Genomic DNA, 21,309 nt, shown 5'->3' with positions numbered 1-21,309 from the left:
CTGTTTCATGGTGTCACCTCTAATACTGAACAAATTTCCCCAAGGAACCCAAATCCAATTCAATATATCAATGATATATCCCCATTTGAACCTTCAGCTAAATTCAGTCATATATTTTTTTATGTTTTACAATTCTACAAACATGTTGACAATCCACAGACAGGATGTTTATTTTTTTATAATACCAAGTGACGGAACGAACAAGTCTGGTGGTAAGCAACACGACTATCCATAGCGGCTGTAGTGCCACTTAGAGCTATACATATATCGCAAACATAGAGTAGAAATAAGTAAGGCAACAGTACTTCCCTTAAAACTAAATATGTAATATAATATCATACAGAATAGAAATGCAGGATCTAGGACAATATACGCATAATTCTATTGTTTGTTGCAGTACATCAAACACAACGCAGGATGACGACACAAGCTGGCGAGGGAACGTCTCAGAACCCTATATGGACCAAAATGAAACAGGAGAAATAGGTATGTATAAACTACAAGTGTCAATGATAAATTTGGTATAGTCAGAAAAACAACACAGAAAGAAATTGGCATTGATCTAAATAACTCCATAAACACGTTCAAAACATATGATAGAATTCTTGTGCACATAGTGTAGTGAATTTCCTAGTTTGAAACCAGTATTGGTGTGATAAATAAAAATACATTATCATTACACTCTTTAAAATACTGGCTTCTCAGTTTCTCGAAAAGTATAATTTAAAGCTATTCAAGGCTAAGATGAGATTATGGCCAAGCGTGTGTCTATTTCATATTTAAAAATAATAGAAAGCAAAGAAGAGATTATTATCCTAATTGCAAAACGATTGTACACTCAAATAAAACACAGGTAAATATTTAGTTGGCGTAAGTTGTTTTGGTTACTAAACTAAACCTGCCTCCGTGGCTGAACGGTTACCATACGGGACTGCCACGCAAAGGTCCCAGATTCGATTCCCGTGCCGGGAGAAGTATTTGTATGGCCTCCATTTATTTCTCTCGTGCGTTTGGGTGTAATTTGTGGTAGTCTATGTGTGTCCATGGCACCCGCGACACAGGGTTTCCCTAGTGCGGGGCTATGTCTGAGTGTGCGCGTTATTATTATTATTATGTTACCAAAAACAACAACGTATATTCTATAATTATTAAAAATACTTTTATTAAATTCAGACGGAAAGCTGAGAAACCCATTTTTTGTGTGTATAGCAATTTTGTTAAGATGCCACCTAAGAGGTTCGAGCGATTCTGAATATCTGGTTAAAATTTTGTTACAGATACACTATACGACGTGCCGACAGGCATGATAGTCCTATTATCGTTCCTGTACGGGTCGATTTCGGTGCTCGCTGTGGTGGGAAATTTCCTCGTCTTGTGGGTGGTAGCCACATCCCGTAGAATGCAGAGCGTTACCAACTGCTTTATAGCCAACTTGGCATTGGCTGACATTGTTATAGGATTGTTTGCAGTTCCATTTCAAGTGAGTATAAATTATTACGTCTTAGACTACGTTTTGAGTTAAATTATCTGACTGAAATATTTATATGTCCCTATTTACACTCCCGTTGAATGGGGGGGGGGGGACGACTACGGGCTCTCCGGTAAGACCAGGGAACAGTGGGTGTCCGGGGTTATGGACTTTGTGTATGGACTCACTGTGGTATGTGGATTAGACTCTAGAGATGAATTCGTTGTTTTGCCCCGATAATGTCTGACCAGAGCGTCCATCTCGCATATACTGGACAAGGGCAAAATGCAAATACATGTCAGACTTTCGTTGGTCACTGCACGTCACTAGTCCGGAGAAATAGTTCGGGATAAGCTAAATATCCTCCAGTCCCTCCAACCGCTTAGCGAATTTTTGGTATATGAGAGACGCTTCTGACTGAGAAGGCGAGCGAACCCAACTGCTCCGGCGCCTATCTGGATAATAGGTAGGGTATGTGCAGGTACGTGCACGCGGGAGCGCTCATCCAAGGTACTAGTCTTTTGAGAACTGGATGATATCTGTGTCAACGGGCTGATCTGGAGTCACGACCTGACAGATAAGGACGCTGTGTAGGCTTGCGTGTACAGGTGCTCTTCCTGTATAACCAAAAGGTTGAGTAGGGAGAGCACTATAATCAAAACTTAGTGGAAGATATGGGACTCGCTGAAATATTCTGACCGTAAGGAATTACTGCAAATTTCGAGCAAAATCTGTTGAATTTGACGGTAGATAAAAATACTAAGGCGAGATGGATAGAAGGTGACAAAATGTTAAACACATTATTATGTATTCGAATATAGAAATTGTCTAATGATTCTGTAGCATTGGCCATAATGATTTTGCCTACATTTGAGTGACATTAACAAAATACCAAAGGGGCGACAAAGAATAGATTGGATTCACGAGTTTTAGTACGGCTATATTGTTTGACACAGAACATTATACATTTTTAATGTCACCATTTCGGTGTTCCTTTCTTGTATTTACTTCGCTACTGAATCCATTTGGCATCAGTCATAGTATCGCTGTACATTTGAAAAATACACGCGACGGTACATACAGATCTCAGCATTGTTGGTGGTTTATTAATTGTAACAAAGCCCTTCAGTTCAGGTTCCTACGTTATTATTTAATAAAATAAATAATTACCCAATTAATGCCACTTTATAACCCATACATATAATTTATTTAGCTACCATGGCTTATTTGGGGATTGATGTTGCTCGCTTCCGTAGGTTTACCCGCAGGTAACCCTGAGTGGTTCTAAAGATCAACAACTACTGGTGGTAGGCTTCGGCCGTGGCTAGTCACCACCCTCCCGATGCAGTCGAGTCGCGAAATGGTTTTCACCGTGTTTCGACTTGTGTTCGGGAGTTGCCGTTAGGAGGTTTCAGCTGCATTGCGTCGGACGACGAGTTGTAGCTGCTTGTACTGCCACACTGCGCACTCGATCGGCGACCGGAGGGGACGACCAAGTGGCCATGTTCGGGGGGTTCGGGCGTCCCCACGGTCTCCAAACCAGTTGTAACCTCGTGAGGCTGTGTGAGCTTTGCAGCTTGGTTGAATACAGTTCCTCGTTCAGATGCCTTCTTCTTGCCTATTCACTTTCCTAAAACGCAATAAAATGAAAAACAGAAACGGTAACAAGTTTACACAGCGGTTGTACTTTCTCCCACTAAAACCTCACTAACATCCGAGGTCTGCACTCAAATCTCGATTTGGTCCACCATTATCTTGAAACCGATAAACCGCCGATGCTGTTCCTCGCCGAGACGCAGATCAGATGTCCGACTGACACGGCGTATCTCAGCTACCCCGGGTATACTCTGGAGCACAGGTTTCTACTATTGTAGGTATATTGTGGCTTCCGGTAGATACAGGAGTTACACAAATAGTGTACTGCTGTGTTTACCGATCGCACAGTGGAGATCAGGAAACGATCAAGCCGTTCCAGTATCCGAGTGAGATGTCTGATGAGATTCGGCATAGGTACCCAGCGGAGCAATTAGCCATTCTGGGGGACTTTAATGCACACCATCAAGAAAGGTTGTTCTTATATATACCAGATGACCGATCACGCTGGGAGAGAGACGCGTAAACTTGCGTTAACGCTAACGCTATCCCAGCTTGTTAGTGGCGCCACTAGGATACCAGATGTTGAATCTCATACGGCTAATTGCTTGGACCTTCTGCTGACAACCGATCCGGGCCTATACTCTGTGGTTGTGGATACCCGACAGGGTACTTCCGACCATTGCCTGATGAAAACTGTATCCGTATACTCCCCACACGATTGGGGCCTTAGTGGTATGGGACGGGTGTGGCGATATAGGTTAGCAGATTAGGGTGAAATGCTCCATTTCTTTGTGTCATTATATATAACCTTGGCAGGTTTGCTTTACTTCAGGAGACTCGTCGAGGTATGCCGATGCTGTAGTCGAGGTCTTGCGTTTGGGTATGGAGTTATTACATACCATACTCCGATGTACCCAATGGGCCCCAAGCTCGTCCATGGTTTAACGCTCACTGCAGTCGTGCCGAAGCACAAAAGCAGTCCGCGTACCAAGCATGGGCAGATGCTCGACTGCGCAAACCTCCGAGTACTCGGAATCTGAAGAAAGCTAGAAAGCTTTTAATATAGCCGCCAATAGTGCAAAAACGTGTTACGAAGGGCCACGTTTGATCTTGTGCACCGGCTAGGGGCCAAACTTGCCTCTTATCCCGCAGGTAGCAAATACTTTTGGTTCCTGGCCAAAGCGGTCTAAAGTAACTTATGTCACCCATCTTTGCCAACTCTACTGAGGCTGGATGGCACACTCTCTCCTGTCATACCTTGAAGACAACGACCTCCTTAGTGATCACCATTACGGACTCCGACGAGGGCGATCTCCTGGGGATCTTCTTGTGTATGCCTGTCACATATGGAGCGAGGCTACAGAAAAGCAAGACGACGCACTTGAAGTGTCTTTGGACATTTTTAAAGACTTTGACAGGGTCTGGCACGCAAGCCTTTTAAGTGACTCGGAATTAGTAGAGACGAAGCTCCAGAACCTTGAACACCGCTGTAAAGTTGCCTGCTTATCGGTATTTTACAAGTTAAATCACGGAGAGCGTGCGATGGAATTACACGATTTAATTCGGCCTTCCCCTTTCCATCATCGTGGGACTAGGCGTAGGCCTGGATTCCACCCCTATGTTGTGGATATTACAAAGATTCGCACGAAGCGTTACGTTTCCACACTTTTATGGCGAACGGCTATGGAGTGGAATTCCCTGCCTGCAGACTTGTTCCCTGAACGTTATAACTTGAACCTTTTCAAGGCGAGAGTGAATAGGCTGATTTAGGTATACATGTTCCGTCGTCGACCTCATCGTCACTTTCCATCAGGTGAGATGGAGGTCAAATGCACATTTACATTTGAATAAAAAAATAAATAAAATGAATCGCCATATACATAGAGAAAAGAGTATATTTGTTTGATCTTTTAATGCATGAACACTATGTTACGTCGTTAAGACATACACATCAACAACGATAAACACTACTTGATAAAGAAAAAGAAAACACAAATAATGTACAAATAATTCAAAAAGTTTTCCAAGTTAATACGAGTACAACACGAAACCTTTACAAGCCATTAATTTTCGTTTTAAGATATTAAATGAAAACCTTCTTTGAGTTAGTGTCGTGAAAAGTTATGAAACAAGAATATAAAATAGAGTAAAATGGTAATCTCTGGTATGTTAAACGCCAACCGAAAACATATTTTTCGTTAGGTACCGTGGAGTTCTACTATGTACCACCAAAACAATGTGCAAAATTATTTAAATAAAAAGGTGTTTATTTCTCCACAAAACATAAGGAACACAATACTTAAAAAACGAATAGAAAAAGAACGATTGAGTGACCTGGACATAAGACTCAGCATTGCTGATTTTCAGTTTTCACTGAGCTAGCTGTTCGCTTGCTGCACCAAGTAAATATGAGGAATTTTTTGAATTTTATCGGCAGTTTTTTTTTGTAAGACGTGGCCAATATACTACATCTAGGTAATCCAGTATTGACAATACTAGCGAATTTGTTAGTCTCACCCTAATAACTTCACTGTTGAATGGCCTTAATTTGTAAAGGTGCTTCAATGAAGCGTAACATTTCCCTATTTTGGACTTAACATGTTTTTCAAAACTTAGTGAACCATCGAAAGCCTTTTCAAATTCTGTATAAACCACATCAATTTGCGACCGCTCATCTATAGCTCTCAGTACATAAATATAAAATCGCCCAGATTGGTGATACTGATAACAGATCTATTCCTAAGGAAATCATGCTGTCTATAGTTAACGTTAGATGCTAGTGGGATTTTACGAAATCAAAAACGAATTGTTCAAATACTTTTGAGATAGTGTTTAGAATGGAAATTGGTCGGTAATTTTGTATTCTTAGTTTAGATCCTTTTGTATGAATAGGCACTATAAGAGCCTCCTTCCAGATTTTCGGAAATATCTCTCCCCTTATTGATTTATTAAATAGAATCGCAAGAGGAACGAGAATTGATCTGGCGCAATTTATAAGGAAGATAGGAGGTAATTTATCACTACTAGGCCCTTTGTTAATATTCAACTTATTAACATGCTTTTCAACGAGTTCCTTACTGAATGATACTGATTGTAAATTTAGCATCATTCAGTAAATAATCACTCCTAGGTGGGGATTTCAATGATATATATATGAATAATCGTTCAGAGGTTTATTAAAGACGGTCGGAATGTAGTCGCCATACAAGCGTCTGTTAACGGCAGTAAAAAATTTGCTCTGATCCGTTTGAAAATTGGCATATGGGGTCTCTACAAGTGCTTGATAATAATTTGCGATCTACATTTATTTTTCGCCATTTTCCATAAGCTGCTATGCAAGTATTTTTGGCAGTAGAAACAATATATTCTAATCCGACTGAAAATCGGCATATTTTCAATCATAATTTGGGGTAAAAAATATCGATTCCGCCGATTTTCGATATAACCGCCATATAAGCGTTCATTTTTTCGATAGAAATGACTGTTGAAAAAACTTATTTTGCTCGGGCTGAAAATGGCCACGAAAAGATTTCTAAGATTGTCTGATAATAATTTTAGGTTAAAATAAATTTTTGCAGTTTCTAAATATGGCCACCAAAATTCTCAGCTATTTTCATTTTTTAAAATAAAGTCTTAAGTGTTGAAGTCGTATGCCGAGGTCCAGCGGAGGACTAAGCCTGACTAAGCATTCGCACGTCACCGTACGTAGATGTAGTATACGGAGGCTCTAATACGAGTACAAGATCTCAAAATTATTAAAAATGTAAGGCATTCTAGTGTAGTGTAGATCTATGCGTACTATATGTATACTCATATTATTCTCAATAAATCAGTGTTATACCAGCCTTCGCTCGTTTCACTCATCGCCACTAGCTCCCATCCTTACATGGCGACCGTGCCATATTTGGGCTCTGCCGCTCGCGCCGCGAGTTATATTACAAATTAAATAAAAATGATATCGGACAATAAGTGAATTACGCTGACATTGTGTGCATCAGCTAAAATGTGTAAATACCAAACTTCTAAACCGGAGCTCCAAACTTTATTCAAACAAATTACATCCCAAATCGATTACCACAACACAATAACCAGCACCCAGGTAGAAACACACATCGGGATGATTTCTTGGTGCATGCTGGCGTTTATTCTAATTTTTGTACCTGTCGGTACAACCATTGTCGTGCGCAATTGCATTAAATGCTTCAACAAGAGAGTCGACCGTGGAGTGGAGACTGGCATACTACGTCTACAGAAGGATTGGTCTACAAGCAGACTATCTACTTCCCCGTGATGTGATGTTGCGATAATACGATATGCGATAATGTCTTGTGAAAGGTGACTACAGTGAAGTGTAAACACGTGAAATCGGCATGTATATAGTTTTATGTATTTATTACGGCAGAAAGGTACGACAAATATGACACTTTAGCATAACGATACTGTTCATTTAGATATATGTAAAAAAGGTATATTATTAGAGTAAGAAAATAAGTGTAATAAGTTGATTAAATATGGTTGAGTGCGATTTATATGGATGGCAGATTATATAGAGAAACTATGCAACGAATTGGTAGCGGTTCGGCAATATTTGATTAAAATAGGACCTAAGTGCAGAAGTTGGAAAGGAGATAGAGTTCAGCAGTATGTTCAAAAAATTGAGGAACGCAATATGATACCTAATAGATAGGATTAGCAAAGTGCTACAGTTCAAAGATGAGCATGAGAAAAAATTAATACAAAGATACAGTAGTGATTTTGAGGCTATATACCATAACATTCAGACTTTGTTACAAACTCGTGAAGGAAACATAACTGAAGAAAGTAGTGAAGAAGAAAAAAAAATAAAAATGGCGAAATTAGATTTAAAGGTCGCTTTAAATCTTTTACCCGCAATGACGGATACGGAACAAAACACTAAAGAGCTAATATCTGCCATAGAATATTACAGCTCTGTTTTAGACAAGGATAGTGAGACACAATTAATTACATTTGTCTTGAAAACAAGACTATGGCAGTCCGCAAGATTGAGACTTTCATCCGCTTACCAGTCAGTAAACGAACTTCTTAGGGACATGAAAAGGCAGCTATTGCCACAAAAGTCAGCAACTGCCTTACAAACAAAATTGCAACAGGCTAGACAATACGAAACGTCGCTTGTCGACTTTGGTAAATAAATAACGGAATTGTTTGTCGACCTCACGATCTCGCAAACCGAGGGAAACTCAATCAATATCATAAACAGAAATATTGTGTAAAAATTAAACAGCCTTTAGAAATGACTACGACACCAAATTATGCGTGCGAAAAAGTACGCCTAGATATAGTGGGTCCACTGCCTAAGGACGCAAACGGTCATGTTTACATTCTTACTTTACAGTATGAACTGTCTAAGTTTGTGCAAGCATACCCAAAAAAGTCAAGAGATGCAGTCACCGTAGCTAGGACATTTTTGGAAAACTACGATTCGGGATACTGCGGGAAATAGCAACAGATCGTGGCACAGAATTTATCTCAAGTACTATGAAGCAGGTACGCGAACTGCTGAAAATCAGCCAACTCACATCGACTACGTATCACCACGAGTTGATGAGAGCTCTAGAAAATACGCATAAGAGAATCGGCGCGTATTTGCGCATTAATTGCTAAAAACAACCATAATCTTGGAGACAATAATACGGTTCACGGCGAAACAAAATACACACCACATGAGCTGGTATTTGGTAAGTCATGCATATTACCAATTAATTTCACAGGTGGGGTAATAGTGTAACTGATAAAAAAATATGTGTAACTACGACATCTACCCTGTCGAGTTCAAATACAGACTCCAGGTGGCACAAAACGATACTAGGGAGTAAGGTGAAGCTTAATAGGGAGTAAGGTGAAGAGAAAACTAGCCTACGACTGTAAAATAAATCCAGTTCAGTATACGAAAGGTAAGTATCTGTTACTAAAAAACGGAACTGGAGGTTAATTAGATAGTGTTTAATTAGGTCCATTTTTAATTTTGCAAGATTTAGGTAGTAATGTAAAGATAATGAGAAACGGAGGAGGAGATAGTGTGCATAAAAACCGCACCAAACCATATAATATGTAACATATATAATATATAATACTTTAATTTAATTGAAACTAATTTTATAGTATTTTTAATAATTGTAAATTTAATAATTGTAACCATATACTCGTAAGCCAATGTTACTCGTAAGTCGTAAGTAAGTCATTGTGTAATAATGAGCCAATTCCTATATTTTACTATGTTCAATCTTATGATAAATATGCAAATTAAAATAGGTTTATATTTTAACTATTTTATTATTCTTATAGGTTTATACGTTTAAAATAGCGGAAAATATCGCAGAGTAGAAATAAAATAAGACAATCATGTTTATTTTATTTTTTTCCCTCCATGGAAGGTGTAGTGTAGATCTATGCGTACTATATGTATACTCATATTATTCTCAATAAATCAGTGTTATACCAGCCTTCGCCCGTTTCACTCATCGCCACCAGCTCCCATCCTTACCAGACAATCACAACAATTTCCTGGTCTGAAATTGGTGAATTTCCTGTTCTATGAATACCAGAATAACGATAACTCTGAGAGCAATACCTTGACAGAACCATCTTAGAAGTATTCCTTTCCTAAATTGGCCCAAATCAAGAATCGAACCGGGAATCTTCGCATCAAGCACCCGTGGCACCAGCACCTGTGCCCATAGTACCTATACAGGTGGGGTACAGGCCTCATAAATCATTAAAGCACCACCCAAAGGAATTCCTGGCCTATTCGAGCTCCGTACTGGATTTTCCTCACACTAAATTAGCTAGCTATGTTTGTTATAAAACAAGTCGCTTCTAACTTTTGCAGCCACCGGTGGTTTACGCAAGCTGGCAAATTACGTTAAGGCAAATATTTAAGATACATGCTTAATTTGCATAGTATAAAATAAGTATCAAGTTTCCAAAATTAAAACGTTTCAATTCTAATCTTAAATAAAAAAGGTTTTCGAATTTTCTTTAATGATAAATGCATTTAGTAATATTGATGATAAATATGCAAGTATTAAAGCTGCTTCCAACAGTCGTAATTCTACCTATTCTTTTATATACCTACCTATACCTATGGTGTAAAGTTGCACCATGGGAAAAGGCTAGTACGTGACAACGAAGATGCGTCAAAGAATGAATGCATAGCGTAAAATGAGCGGGGTCGTTGCGCGGTGATGGATTATCATTCTATAATTTGTTTATTAATTAATAGATTCAGGCGTTACTTTGCGGAAGTCCATGTTAATAAAAATGGAAGTCAATTAATTTGCTACTCCGCGAAACCAACCACGTGTGTTCGCAAAGTAGCAAATGAATTCACTTCCATTTTTATTAATTTGTTTATTATTATTATGAAATGGGCAGAACCAGTGCCTTTATAAATTTTATTGAAAGTTCACGCTGCGTAAAAATATTCCCGTAGTTACCTATTGAGATATTGCTATAATACAAGTAATTTAAATATTATTAGTCACACTATAAGAAGTGCACAAAATTATAGTACGTTGTAAAATTAAATATGACGTGACAACAATGAATCAACATTGCCTTACGAGTGTGTCTTTCAACTGCTTGCCAGTTACTTATACTACATTACTTATATTATGACATGGCAACGATTGACTTATGCTACAAGAGTCATTGTTACTTTCTTTGGACAACCTCGATGGCGCAGCGGTTAGCACTGTGAAAATTGTTCTTGTTTGGGTGTTCAGAATCTGGTGCTCAATCTGGTGCGCAAAGTACAGCGAATCCTGCAATTTGAGACTCTAAAATCTTGTACGGACAACGGCACATCAGACTATACCTTTTTGTTCGAAAATCGCCTCCAGTTGCAACGGAACAACATACGTCAATGTGCAGCTTGATGTGCTGGCGTGTGTACATTAATGTTATAATTAATATTCAAATTTCTATTAAAGAGATATGCCCAAAACTAATACAGAGTTTATGTGAATGTAGTTAATGAATCGTCGCGATTTTTTGTATAGCGTATTTTTTATTTGTTGGCAGAATAGTTAAGAAAACTTAGCCTTATTTGTATGTATAGAGGAGCTATACATAATTCACTCAATAGCAAGATTAATAAATCTACATTTCATTGTATTGGGGCCTACGAAGTATCCACATTATATATTACTATTATATATATTTAATATATATTGCTCTTCATTTTTGTAACCATAGTATTATAAACTTTATGTTAACTGTGTAACGTACAGACTAAATACGAGTCAGAAACAGGTCGCGCGTCTTTCGGGAATTCTCGCTCAGTTTCGGAAATTCCTGCAGCTACCGCATTATACTATGCAAAACACAGAACCATAAATACAGCAGAAGTGCTTAGTGAGTGTGGTACGTGTGCCAACAGCATGCGGAGGTCCACATACTTGAGCTCAATCCGCCAATCCGCCATTTTCGCTTTGTACGTTATGATCGTGTCAATTATGTGGCGCAAAATCTAGAAAATCGTGCAAAATGCCTTGTTTTGCTACGTTGGAGTGCAAAAATGATAATCTTATTTGTAATATTACCCATGGTTTTATATCATTGTTAAATGTTATATTACTTAATTTTAATAAACTTTTGGTTTTCTATTTACCTTAATATTTTTTTTGTTACAAAAAATGAAAGGTACCGCCGCAATACGGTCGCTCCTTTTTTGGAAAACTAGGTAAACAAATCGATTTCGTTGTCGTTTAGCTATTAACCGCTAGATGGCAGCACATTGATTGAAAATGTGACATAAAATCAAAACGTTGTGACATGCATTAATATGTATTGAACTTTCAACGATATGCCAACAGGGTAAAGGTTAAATTATATTACAGTCCAGTTAAATTAGAAACTATGGCCTATCATTATGATGATTTCGTAGTGTTTAAAATATGATTTTATGAGTTTTGGCGACGGCGGTTTTATTAATAATCGAGGCTTAAGGTACTTCCATAACGTTTTTTTTCTGCCGTGTTACCAAGTCAAATTAAGAAGCCTTACAAATATTTGATGTCCACAGTTTCAAGCAGCACTACTTCAACGGTGGTTGCTACCCCACTTCATGTGCGCATTCTGCCCGTTCGTGCAAGCCCTCAGCGTGAACGTCAGCGTGTTCACCCTAACTGCCATAGCCTTGGATCGACACCGAGCCATCATTACACCCTTGAGGTACAGTTTAGCATTTCTTATGATTCACGTCTTTTTAGCCAGTGACACGTGACTTTAAGTTGCAGCCTTGGTGTAATAAGTTAACTAATAAGTTAAACTGTTATGTACATTTAATAAATAAATAAGGCCACATCTCAAACTTATATCTTTTGAGGAGTTGAGTTCAAAGTTTCTACGAACGAAATTATGCAATAACTTTTTTATAGTTATATATTCCTTTTAGAAACTTTCACATGATTGATATACATAATTTGTTTCATGTAGTTCGTATTATTTTGAGTCATAAAAACACTTTTGGCGTATGATCTGCTTTATTACACCAAAGGTACAAAGTCATGATCAACAAAAAATGGAATTTGAGGACGATTTTTGTACAAGTGTGGGGTTTGCGACCTACTCGACATTGAAATATAATTCTATAATATGTGCCTACTTGAAGACGTCCAGACGAAATCATTGGATCAGTTTTATATTAAGACTGTAATTGTCATTAACACATAAAACAATGTTTTTCTTAAAGTGGCTTTCGGTCTAAATTTCAATAACAGATTATTGAATTATTCCAACACGCCTAAAATTTCTTTACTTTCGCAAAATAACGCACACTCTCATAGCCCTGCACTAGGAAGACCCTGTATCGTGGGTGCCATAGACATACATTGATAGCCACAAATTACACCCAAACTCACGAGAGAAATAAATGTAGGCCATACAGATATTTCTTCCGGCCCGGGAATGGAACCCGGGACCTCTGCGTGGCAGCCCAGTATTTACTTGTCGCCCACGGAGGCAGTCAATGCAACCATAACGTTATAACACTCATAATAAAACTAGAAAATAATGAGAATCCTAAAGTAAATGACTTTACAGTTATAACTGCTTAAGAGGGCTAACTGAAACTGAATATTCCAAATGTGTTGATATATAATATTTTTAAACAAAGATTTCTTCCCTTTCTGATCAAAATAAAAATCACAAAGTGTATGTTCAAGTTCAAGAACATCCATAACCTATTTGTAGAGTGAAGTCACGTTTACTCCTTGCAATCTTGCGTAGATCTATATTACTCGTCCTAAAACGTACAGTAAATATTTATTTGATACTACATTTACAGTGCTTTTCCACCGGCGACGCGAGATGAGATGAGGCGAGACGACAATAGAAATCTCGCCGGCCTATTTCCAACAAAAATAGCTATTACAAGATCGCGATTGATATTAATAGCCATCGCGAGTTAGGGCTGAATTTGTGGATAGTAAAATAAAAATAATGAAAAACGAAGAGTAAATTATTTGGTTGATACATTTCAAAAATTGAGTGCAGGTAAAAGATCTTCTTTTTAAATCTAAAATACGTACACTACAATCTCGCGAGTGATGTTAATAGCCATCGCGAGCTCGCGCGAGTTCTCACGGGTTCGCGAAAGGCATCGCGTGAATCATGTTTCCGTTACATATTTAATAAACACACCGTGTTACTCCCGTTATACAGGTAGTATAACGGGAGTAACACGGTTCAATATTACACCACCAAATATTTCAATTCTCGTCTCGCACATGCTCGTTAATCCAGACACATTTCCACCGAGGATCCGATTACGAGGATTGAAATCAATCCTCGTCTCGCCTCGTCTTGTCTCGCGCAGCCGGTGGAAAAGCACCTTCAAACTTAGAAGCTCCATTTATGTGAACTGTACTTAATCGATTACCATTACCGCCATATTTTTTCTACGTTTCTTAGAGCCGACGTCTAACTCACTACAGACATACGTTGACCCTTAGGTATGCGACAAGTGTTCGAAGGCAGTATTGATCAGGATACCGCTACACTAAAGTTTCCAAAGAATATTTTATGTACATATTTTTATTTTATAAATAATATTTTTGATAGAGATATTCTTTATCGTTACGTTTTGAATAAAAAAACCGACCTCAAAAGTCATTCATTCCTTAGTTTGTCATCCTTAGGGTAGACTATTTTCTTTAAATTTAAATGGGACCACATCTGAGGTACCCTCTGTGCAACAAAAAAAGAATCATAGAAATCGGTTCACAAATTTTAACAAAAAGTTATCGTGTAGCATACATACAAAAAAACATACAGTCAAATTGAGAACTCCACCTTTTTCGAAGTCGGTTAAATAAAAATAGAAATATTAATAGAGACTTTTCATTCCGTGTTACTTACTCTATTGATGCCGAGAATAATATTTTATTACACTCGCATAACTACGAGTACTTTAGTACCATTTTCTGGAATATTGAACATTATTTATTTCCAAATTGAAGAAATATCGTAACATATGAGAATCGGCCTCAAAAATTATGCTATAAATCTCATTCCTCATGGAACAATGACATAAATCGAATAACGTCATTTTTTAACATACGTTGCTTCAAATTCGTGTAACTCTATCGACAATATTCAGTGACTTTGTCTTTAAATATGACATCCATAAAACTATAACACAACATACATTTCATACATCAAAATATTATTTATTGCAAAAAATATGCAAGTGACATTGCTTTGTAAATGTTTAGTCAAATACTCGTTAAAGAAAATAATATCTTGAAGGACGATGAAAAATTTATTCGATAAAAACGCAGATATATCCTAAAATAGTAAGCAATAAAAAAATTTGCTAACTTAAGTGGAGTAAAGTTATTTCTTCCATCAATTTTTTATGATAAAATAGGTGCGCATTTGATCTCCATTTCACCTGATGGAAAGCGACGATGGAGCATGCACACCTAAATAATATTGTGGGGGCGGATTATGAGAAAAAAAACGCCTGGTTGTAAATTGAGCTTCTTGGTCTTGGTTTTGCTTGGATCGCGGTGAGATTTGGAACGCCTTCGGAGTCTTGTGCAGTCAATTTTGGAATGTCGTTCCGCTCCCAACGCTCCGCTTTTTATATCATCGCTGGCCCGCCGTGCCGCTCGCATTCTATTCAAGTGTGCGAGCGGGACGGCACCAATGCAGGAGCGGGACGGGAGAACCCTACAGACTCCAAGCAAAACCCCTCTCTCCCTCTCGTTTATTTACCAAACCTTAAACTAAATTAACAACACCAAATTATAATAATAAATCACAATAATAAATTTACAATATTAAAAATCACATGGGCGCGAACACGTTTTCGTCCTGAACAAATATCTATTCACTCTCGCCTTGAAAAGGCCCAAGTTATAGCGTATAGCGTTCAGGGAATAAATCTGCAGGCAAGGAATACCACTCGAAGCGTAACGCTTCGCGTGAATTTTGGGGGTATCCACAACATAGGGGTGGAAACCCAGCCTAAGTCTAATCCCCCAATGATGGAAAGGTGAAAGCGGAATTAAATCGTGCAATTCCATCGCACTCTCCGTGATAAATTCTGTAAAATACCGATAAGCAAGCAATTTTACGGCGGTGTTGAAGGCTTTGCAACGTCGCCTCTATTAAATCAGAAACACCTAAAAACCTCTTGGCACACTCTTTTCAACTGAATCTAAGGTAGCCAGTTCGTATTTAATAGAGCCATCCCATAGGGGGCAGCAGTACTCCAAACTCCATACACGACCGAACTTGTGCTTGGTAGAATTGAAGCAAGCAAAGTTGTAACAAGGTTTTTTGTGATTTCCTGAAAATTGCAGAAGCATTAATATCTTTGATTTAAACTTTCACAATTTTCATACATTGTTTAAGTTTTAGTTCGGGGTTTAATCATGTATAATACGTATTTTAATTACCTCGACGTTTCGGACGTTTCGTAACGTCCATGGTCTCGAAAGAACTGAAGAGGCGGGTGTCAACATCTTCTAGCCGGGCGAGTTTTTCTAACTACCCGCACTTGGTCTTCATAATTTATTTGTGCACTAGGATTGTCACGATATCGACACACATGATCATCATGACATGGCCGGATGTTGTGAGTGTTGTGCGTGGTTTAGTGTTCTCCTCTTCAGTCCCTTCGAGACCATTCACGTTGCATTATGTCCGAAACTTCCAGGTAATTAAAATATGTTTTATACATGATTAAGTCCCGAACTAAAAATTAAAGTATTATTATCCTCCTAAGTCCCCGTGTACATACACCGAAATGTATGTAAAAGTGTTTCAAACCCAGAAAATATTATTCATACGATCGCTTAGTGTACATTATAATGAAAATATCGCATTCAAATGTGGCGCTATATGTTCTACATGACGGTACCTAGAAAAATACGTTTTTAAGTGATTCAGACCCAGACAGTATTATTCCTATGATCACGTAGACGACTAGTCTAAAATATCGCACTCAAATTTAGCGCTATATATTCTACATGACCGTAGGGTATCTAGAAAGATACGTTTTTCATACAAAATTGAGAGCATACTTGCTTGGGCCTGAAGCATATAATTATATTTAGTATATTTTAATGTTGCGCGTTTTCCCATTATATTTCCCATTCCCATTATAGCTGGATTTTAGGAAGTTAATTTGTACAAAATGAGAATGTATATTTTTGACTTCCAAATAGGTTACACGGAGCCTTTAATTAAAGCGTTGTATTCGATACATATTTAAGTAAAGTTTCTTTCTTACAAGCGGGGCTCCAAATGTAGACATAGCTACGTAACATAAATAGAGGGGGCCTCATAATAAAATTGTGTACACAGTTTCACTTACACAGGATAAAACATAAAGGTACATTAAGATATGAAGGTGTTTATCGCACTAAACAACATTGTTTACGCCTTAGAATAATAACGCATAGAAACCTAGCCCGCACACGCTAAGTGAGGCAAATTGTAGGACGCCCTATGGGCTTCCACGAGCGAGCTGACAGAGCTGAGGCTGACAGCCCGTCAGTGCTCAAGGTCAAGTTGCACCGCGAGCAGCTCAAAAATTTTTGCTAAAAATGAGGAAATGTGCGGTAATTGGGTTTAAAAATACATCAGACAAATATAAAATAGACACTAACATCACATTCCACAAGGAAGTAACGCGTTTCAACTTGTATTTTTATGTAAATATTCACTAAAACAGAAAATTATTTTCGTTGCAACAAGATATGAAAATGTTGCAAAGTAACGGGTTTTTTCTCCCCATTTTGCTATTCTGTTTCAAAATAATTATATTACGTAATTTTTTGAGAATAGGCAATATCGCGACAGTTGCAAAATTTCTACAAATGTACACCGCCGCAACAACATTGTAGGGAATTTACGGTAGCGATTTTTACGAAATATATTTAGTATTTGCCTTCATTAGTTTCACGTGAAAAATCATTATTCTTGTTCATCATGCACTCATTTAAAAAAATTGTCTTGCCCAGACTCAAAAGTTCTTAACTAAAATTATTTTAGGAAACTAACACTGACTAAAAAGTCATCGTCAGTTCTCCAAAATCGTGTATAAATAATTTTCAGGTTCAGGTTCTTAATAGTTATCGTCTACTTTTCATATAAACATACCCACAGATAATATCAGGTATTTATATATTCAAATTCGATAGTCGCACTTAAACTCGCTTGTAGATTTTTGTTCGTATATGAGTTAAATAAGAATTGGGTAGTATTTAATAAGATGCCTACAGATTTGCTCGACATTGTGGATTGAGAATTATAGACGTTTTCGAGGAGTTTTAGAGTGCTTATTACGAATGTAGCATCAATTTCTAAGTCCAAGATGGTTGACAACAATTTTCAAAAATGCATTTTTGGTAAACCAGTTGCCATGATTCGAAAAATCGAGCCCGCCATCTTGGATTTAGAAATTAATGCCATGTTCTTAATGAGCACCCCCAAATACCTCGAAAACGACACCCAACTTGCTATTATTTGAAAAGTCATGTCCGCCATCTAGGATTTAGAAATAAGTGCTATATTCTTAATGAGCACCCCCAAATATCTCGAAAACGATCCCCAACTTGCCATTATATGAAAAATCGTGCCCGCCATCTTGGATTTAAAAATGAGTGCCATATTCGTAATGAGCACCCCCAAATACCTCGAAAATGATACCCGTATTGCATTTATTTCAAAAGTCGTGTCCGCCATCTTGGATTTAGAAATAAATGCCATATTCGTGATGAGCACCTCGAATACCTCGAAAACGATTCCCATATTGCATTTATTCGAAAAGACGTGTCCGCCATCTTGGATTTAGAAATGAGAAAAGTCGTGTCCGCCTTCGTGTATTCAGATATAAATGCCATTTCCATAAGGATTACCAAAAATAAATTTTTGAAAATTCCTGTCACTTGACGTTGTCGATCAACAGTAACGATCGACAAAATCGAGCATATCTGTAGGCACCTGATCGACAGTAACGATAGACAAAATCGAGCAAATCTGTAGGCACCTCTAACTTAACGATGAGTTAAGCAAGATACAATTTCCCCACTTTTGAGGGAAATGTTATTCCATGCCATCATTATTTTGTATATTTGTGTGCGTGCCGACGAGCGTAAATACAAGTTGCTTACGCCTAAATGAATTTCATTTCTGCCTCACTTGTGACAGTTCGTTTTTTATGAAACTATCATTCTATGCGTTATTATTCTAAGGTTTACGCATAAAAAAAATAATTTGAAATTTTCAATCTACTCAATAATAAAGAGTGACTTAATTTAAAAATAATAGTACCGACAAGTATTCAAATAGTTTTATGGCATTGCATCATAAACAAATACACTTTCGAATTGTATTTGTAATTTCGAATTGTAATTTATGTAAAAAATGGACAGACAATTACACGGTACGTGAACAAATTAACAAATTTCAAATAGTTAGAAAATGAAGTTATTTTTAGAAAATGAAACTATTTTTCCGAATTTAAATCGCGTGTGTTTGTTTTTTCAAACGAACTGACATTTCGGGCCCTTTACAGGTCCCATGGTCACGGTTGACTGAGGTGGTACAGTCATCAACCAGTTTTGTCTAATATTACTGCAAACCAGCGTATTTTTTCACTATAGTTACAAAAGTTATTAATTAAATATCTCATTTTTAATTTTACAAGGAAAACATTCCAATTTACGCTACATTGCGTTTTACAAATTATTTTATTGAATGAAATTTTATTAAGTTCAATTTATTATTAATTAATAATAGAAATTAGAATAAATTAAAACATATTAATTAGTACTGCAGTCTTATGTCTGTTTGGGATTTTTCATCAAGGAAATACTGGATCCCAAACTGGTGGTACGGAAAAACCATCTTCCCTGTTGAAATTAGGATGTTTTTTAAATTTCAATGGCCCTCGCAGTATCCTGGGTAGATAACGGACTGCAACGACCTGGGGTTTGTCAAACTTCATTGAATGTGTAGGTTTATCCATGACATGCTCGCAAAAATCGCGAAAACCCAAGAACTCGATAAGTTTTAGTTTTAATCTTAATTGGGTATATTTGTCTTTTCAAACAAACCCACGTTTCGGGCTGTTTACAGGACCCGTAGTCACGGGCTCACGGCTGACAGTCAATAAAGTGCACGACTATCTGTCGCCACGACATAATGGGAACACTCACTTACTTGTATAAAAACTACATTTGGCCGAAATGGCCTAACTTCTTTTCTTAAGAGACCTGTGACCACAAGTGGGAATTAGGAAAAATGACGAAGATAACACCGATGACCCCCCGGTTAAACGTGCAAAAGTTTATACACTATTTTTTTATCAGGCTATAGAGTTCTATTATCTGTTATAAACCTAATTTTTTCCACACAGAAAAAGGTAATAACCTAATTTATTTTAACGTAACTCATATCTATTATTATTATAGGGAAAACATAATTATAAATTACACACCAGTAAAATAATAACCTTAAAAGAAAATGACTAACTCCCTAATTACTAACTGCCTCCACGGCCGAACGGTTACCATACTGGACTACAACGCAGAGGTTCCGGGTTCGATTCCCGGGTCGGAAGAAATATTTATATTCGCTCGTGAGTTTGGGTGTAATTTGTGGTTGTCTATGTGTGTGTCCATGGCACCCGGGACTCGGGGTCTATAAGTGTTGGCGATATTATTATTAAAATAAAGTATTATTCACCGCATAAAATCACAGGTTAATTTATTTGCATTGTTTACGTAAAACATTTTTTCTAAATAAATCCAACCGGTGCTGAGTTATTGAAATTTTTAACCTTTTTATTTGTCTTGTAAAGTTGTCGTTTACTCGGTGTGACCATCGAGTACAAAGGCAACGTAATAATTATGTAAAACAAACTTTTGACACGTTCCCTTTGTTTTCACAATAGCAGCAACAATTATCATTACGCGAATATAACGAATTATCATAACAACTTGTCGTTTTTTTCACATCATTTAACACTACTGAAGCAAACGTGGCAGACGAAAACGTCCGTCTTGTCAGGGGCTAAGAAGGCTTTTATTCTTTAAAGTAATGCAAAAACACGTTAAACTTATTATGTGCGATCCCGCCAAGAGCTGCTTCCGTAGAACACAATGTAGAAAATATATGCAAAATCGGACAATAACGCAAAAATAAGGGAATATTTCGTTTACAAAAGTTGTTTGTGTTTATGATAAAAAAGTGTAATGAAATCAGCGGTTACGTTAATGAAATATATTGAATTTTTAATCCGGTGATCTACATAGATAGTTAGCCCTTATGGAAGGATAATAATATAAAAATTACAACTGAGAACTTCTCGTTTATAAACAAAGGGTAAGAGAGACTATAAATTTAGTTTTTTTTTAAATTTAATAATTAAAAAAAATTTTTACAACTAAAAAGTCGTTGAAAAACCAAATACAAAGACACGACGCAAGCACATAGAAAAATTCTTGAGTTCCGCTGGTTCGGTCCGTGGCTTAGTAGGTATAGCGTCTGCCACGGTAAGCTAGAAGACGTCGGTTCGAATCCGGCCGGATCGCAGGAATTTTTTCTGAGTGTTCGTCCTTTGTATTAATAATTATAACAAACTAGTGGAGTAATTTCACAAAAAAAAATTGAATATCAGTTCAATAAAAGGTTTAAAACTACAAAAGTTATTAATTTATTCTAATTACTATTATAATTTTTTT

The 21,309-nt window shown here is 37.3% G+C and overlaps 1 protein-coding gene across 1 annotated transcript in view; it reads left to right on the top strand.

The window, feature by feature from the left end:
- LOC113236628 (RYamide receptor-like) overlaps positions 1–21,309 on the top strand; it is a 133,953-nt gene that overhangs the window by 51,789 nt on the left and 60,855 nt on the right. The window contains exons 2-4 of the mRNA XM_026472788.1: positions 398–486; positions 1,278–1,480; positions 12,132–12,280. Of these exons, the coding sequence (XP_026328573.1) occupies positions 398–486; positions 1,278–1,480; positions 12,132–12,280 (441 nt within the window). The remainder of the gene's footprint in view (positions 1–397; positions 487–1,277; positions 1,481–12,131; positions 12,281–21,309) is intronic.

The sequence above is a fragment of the Hyposmocoma kahamanoa genome, unplaced genomic scaffold (genome assembly GCF_003589595.1).
Source record: "Hyposmocoma kahamanoa isolate Upper Pololo Valley unplaced genomic scaffold, ASM358959v1 92, whole genome shotgun sequence".
Taxonomy (NCBI): domain Eukaryota; kingdom Metazoa; phylum Arthropoda; class Insecta; order Lepidoptera; family Cosmopterigidae; genus Hyposmocoma; species Hyposmocoma kahamanoa.
This window is presented reverse-complemented; position numbering and strand designations above follow the sequence as displayed.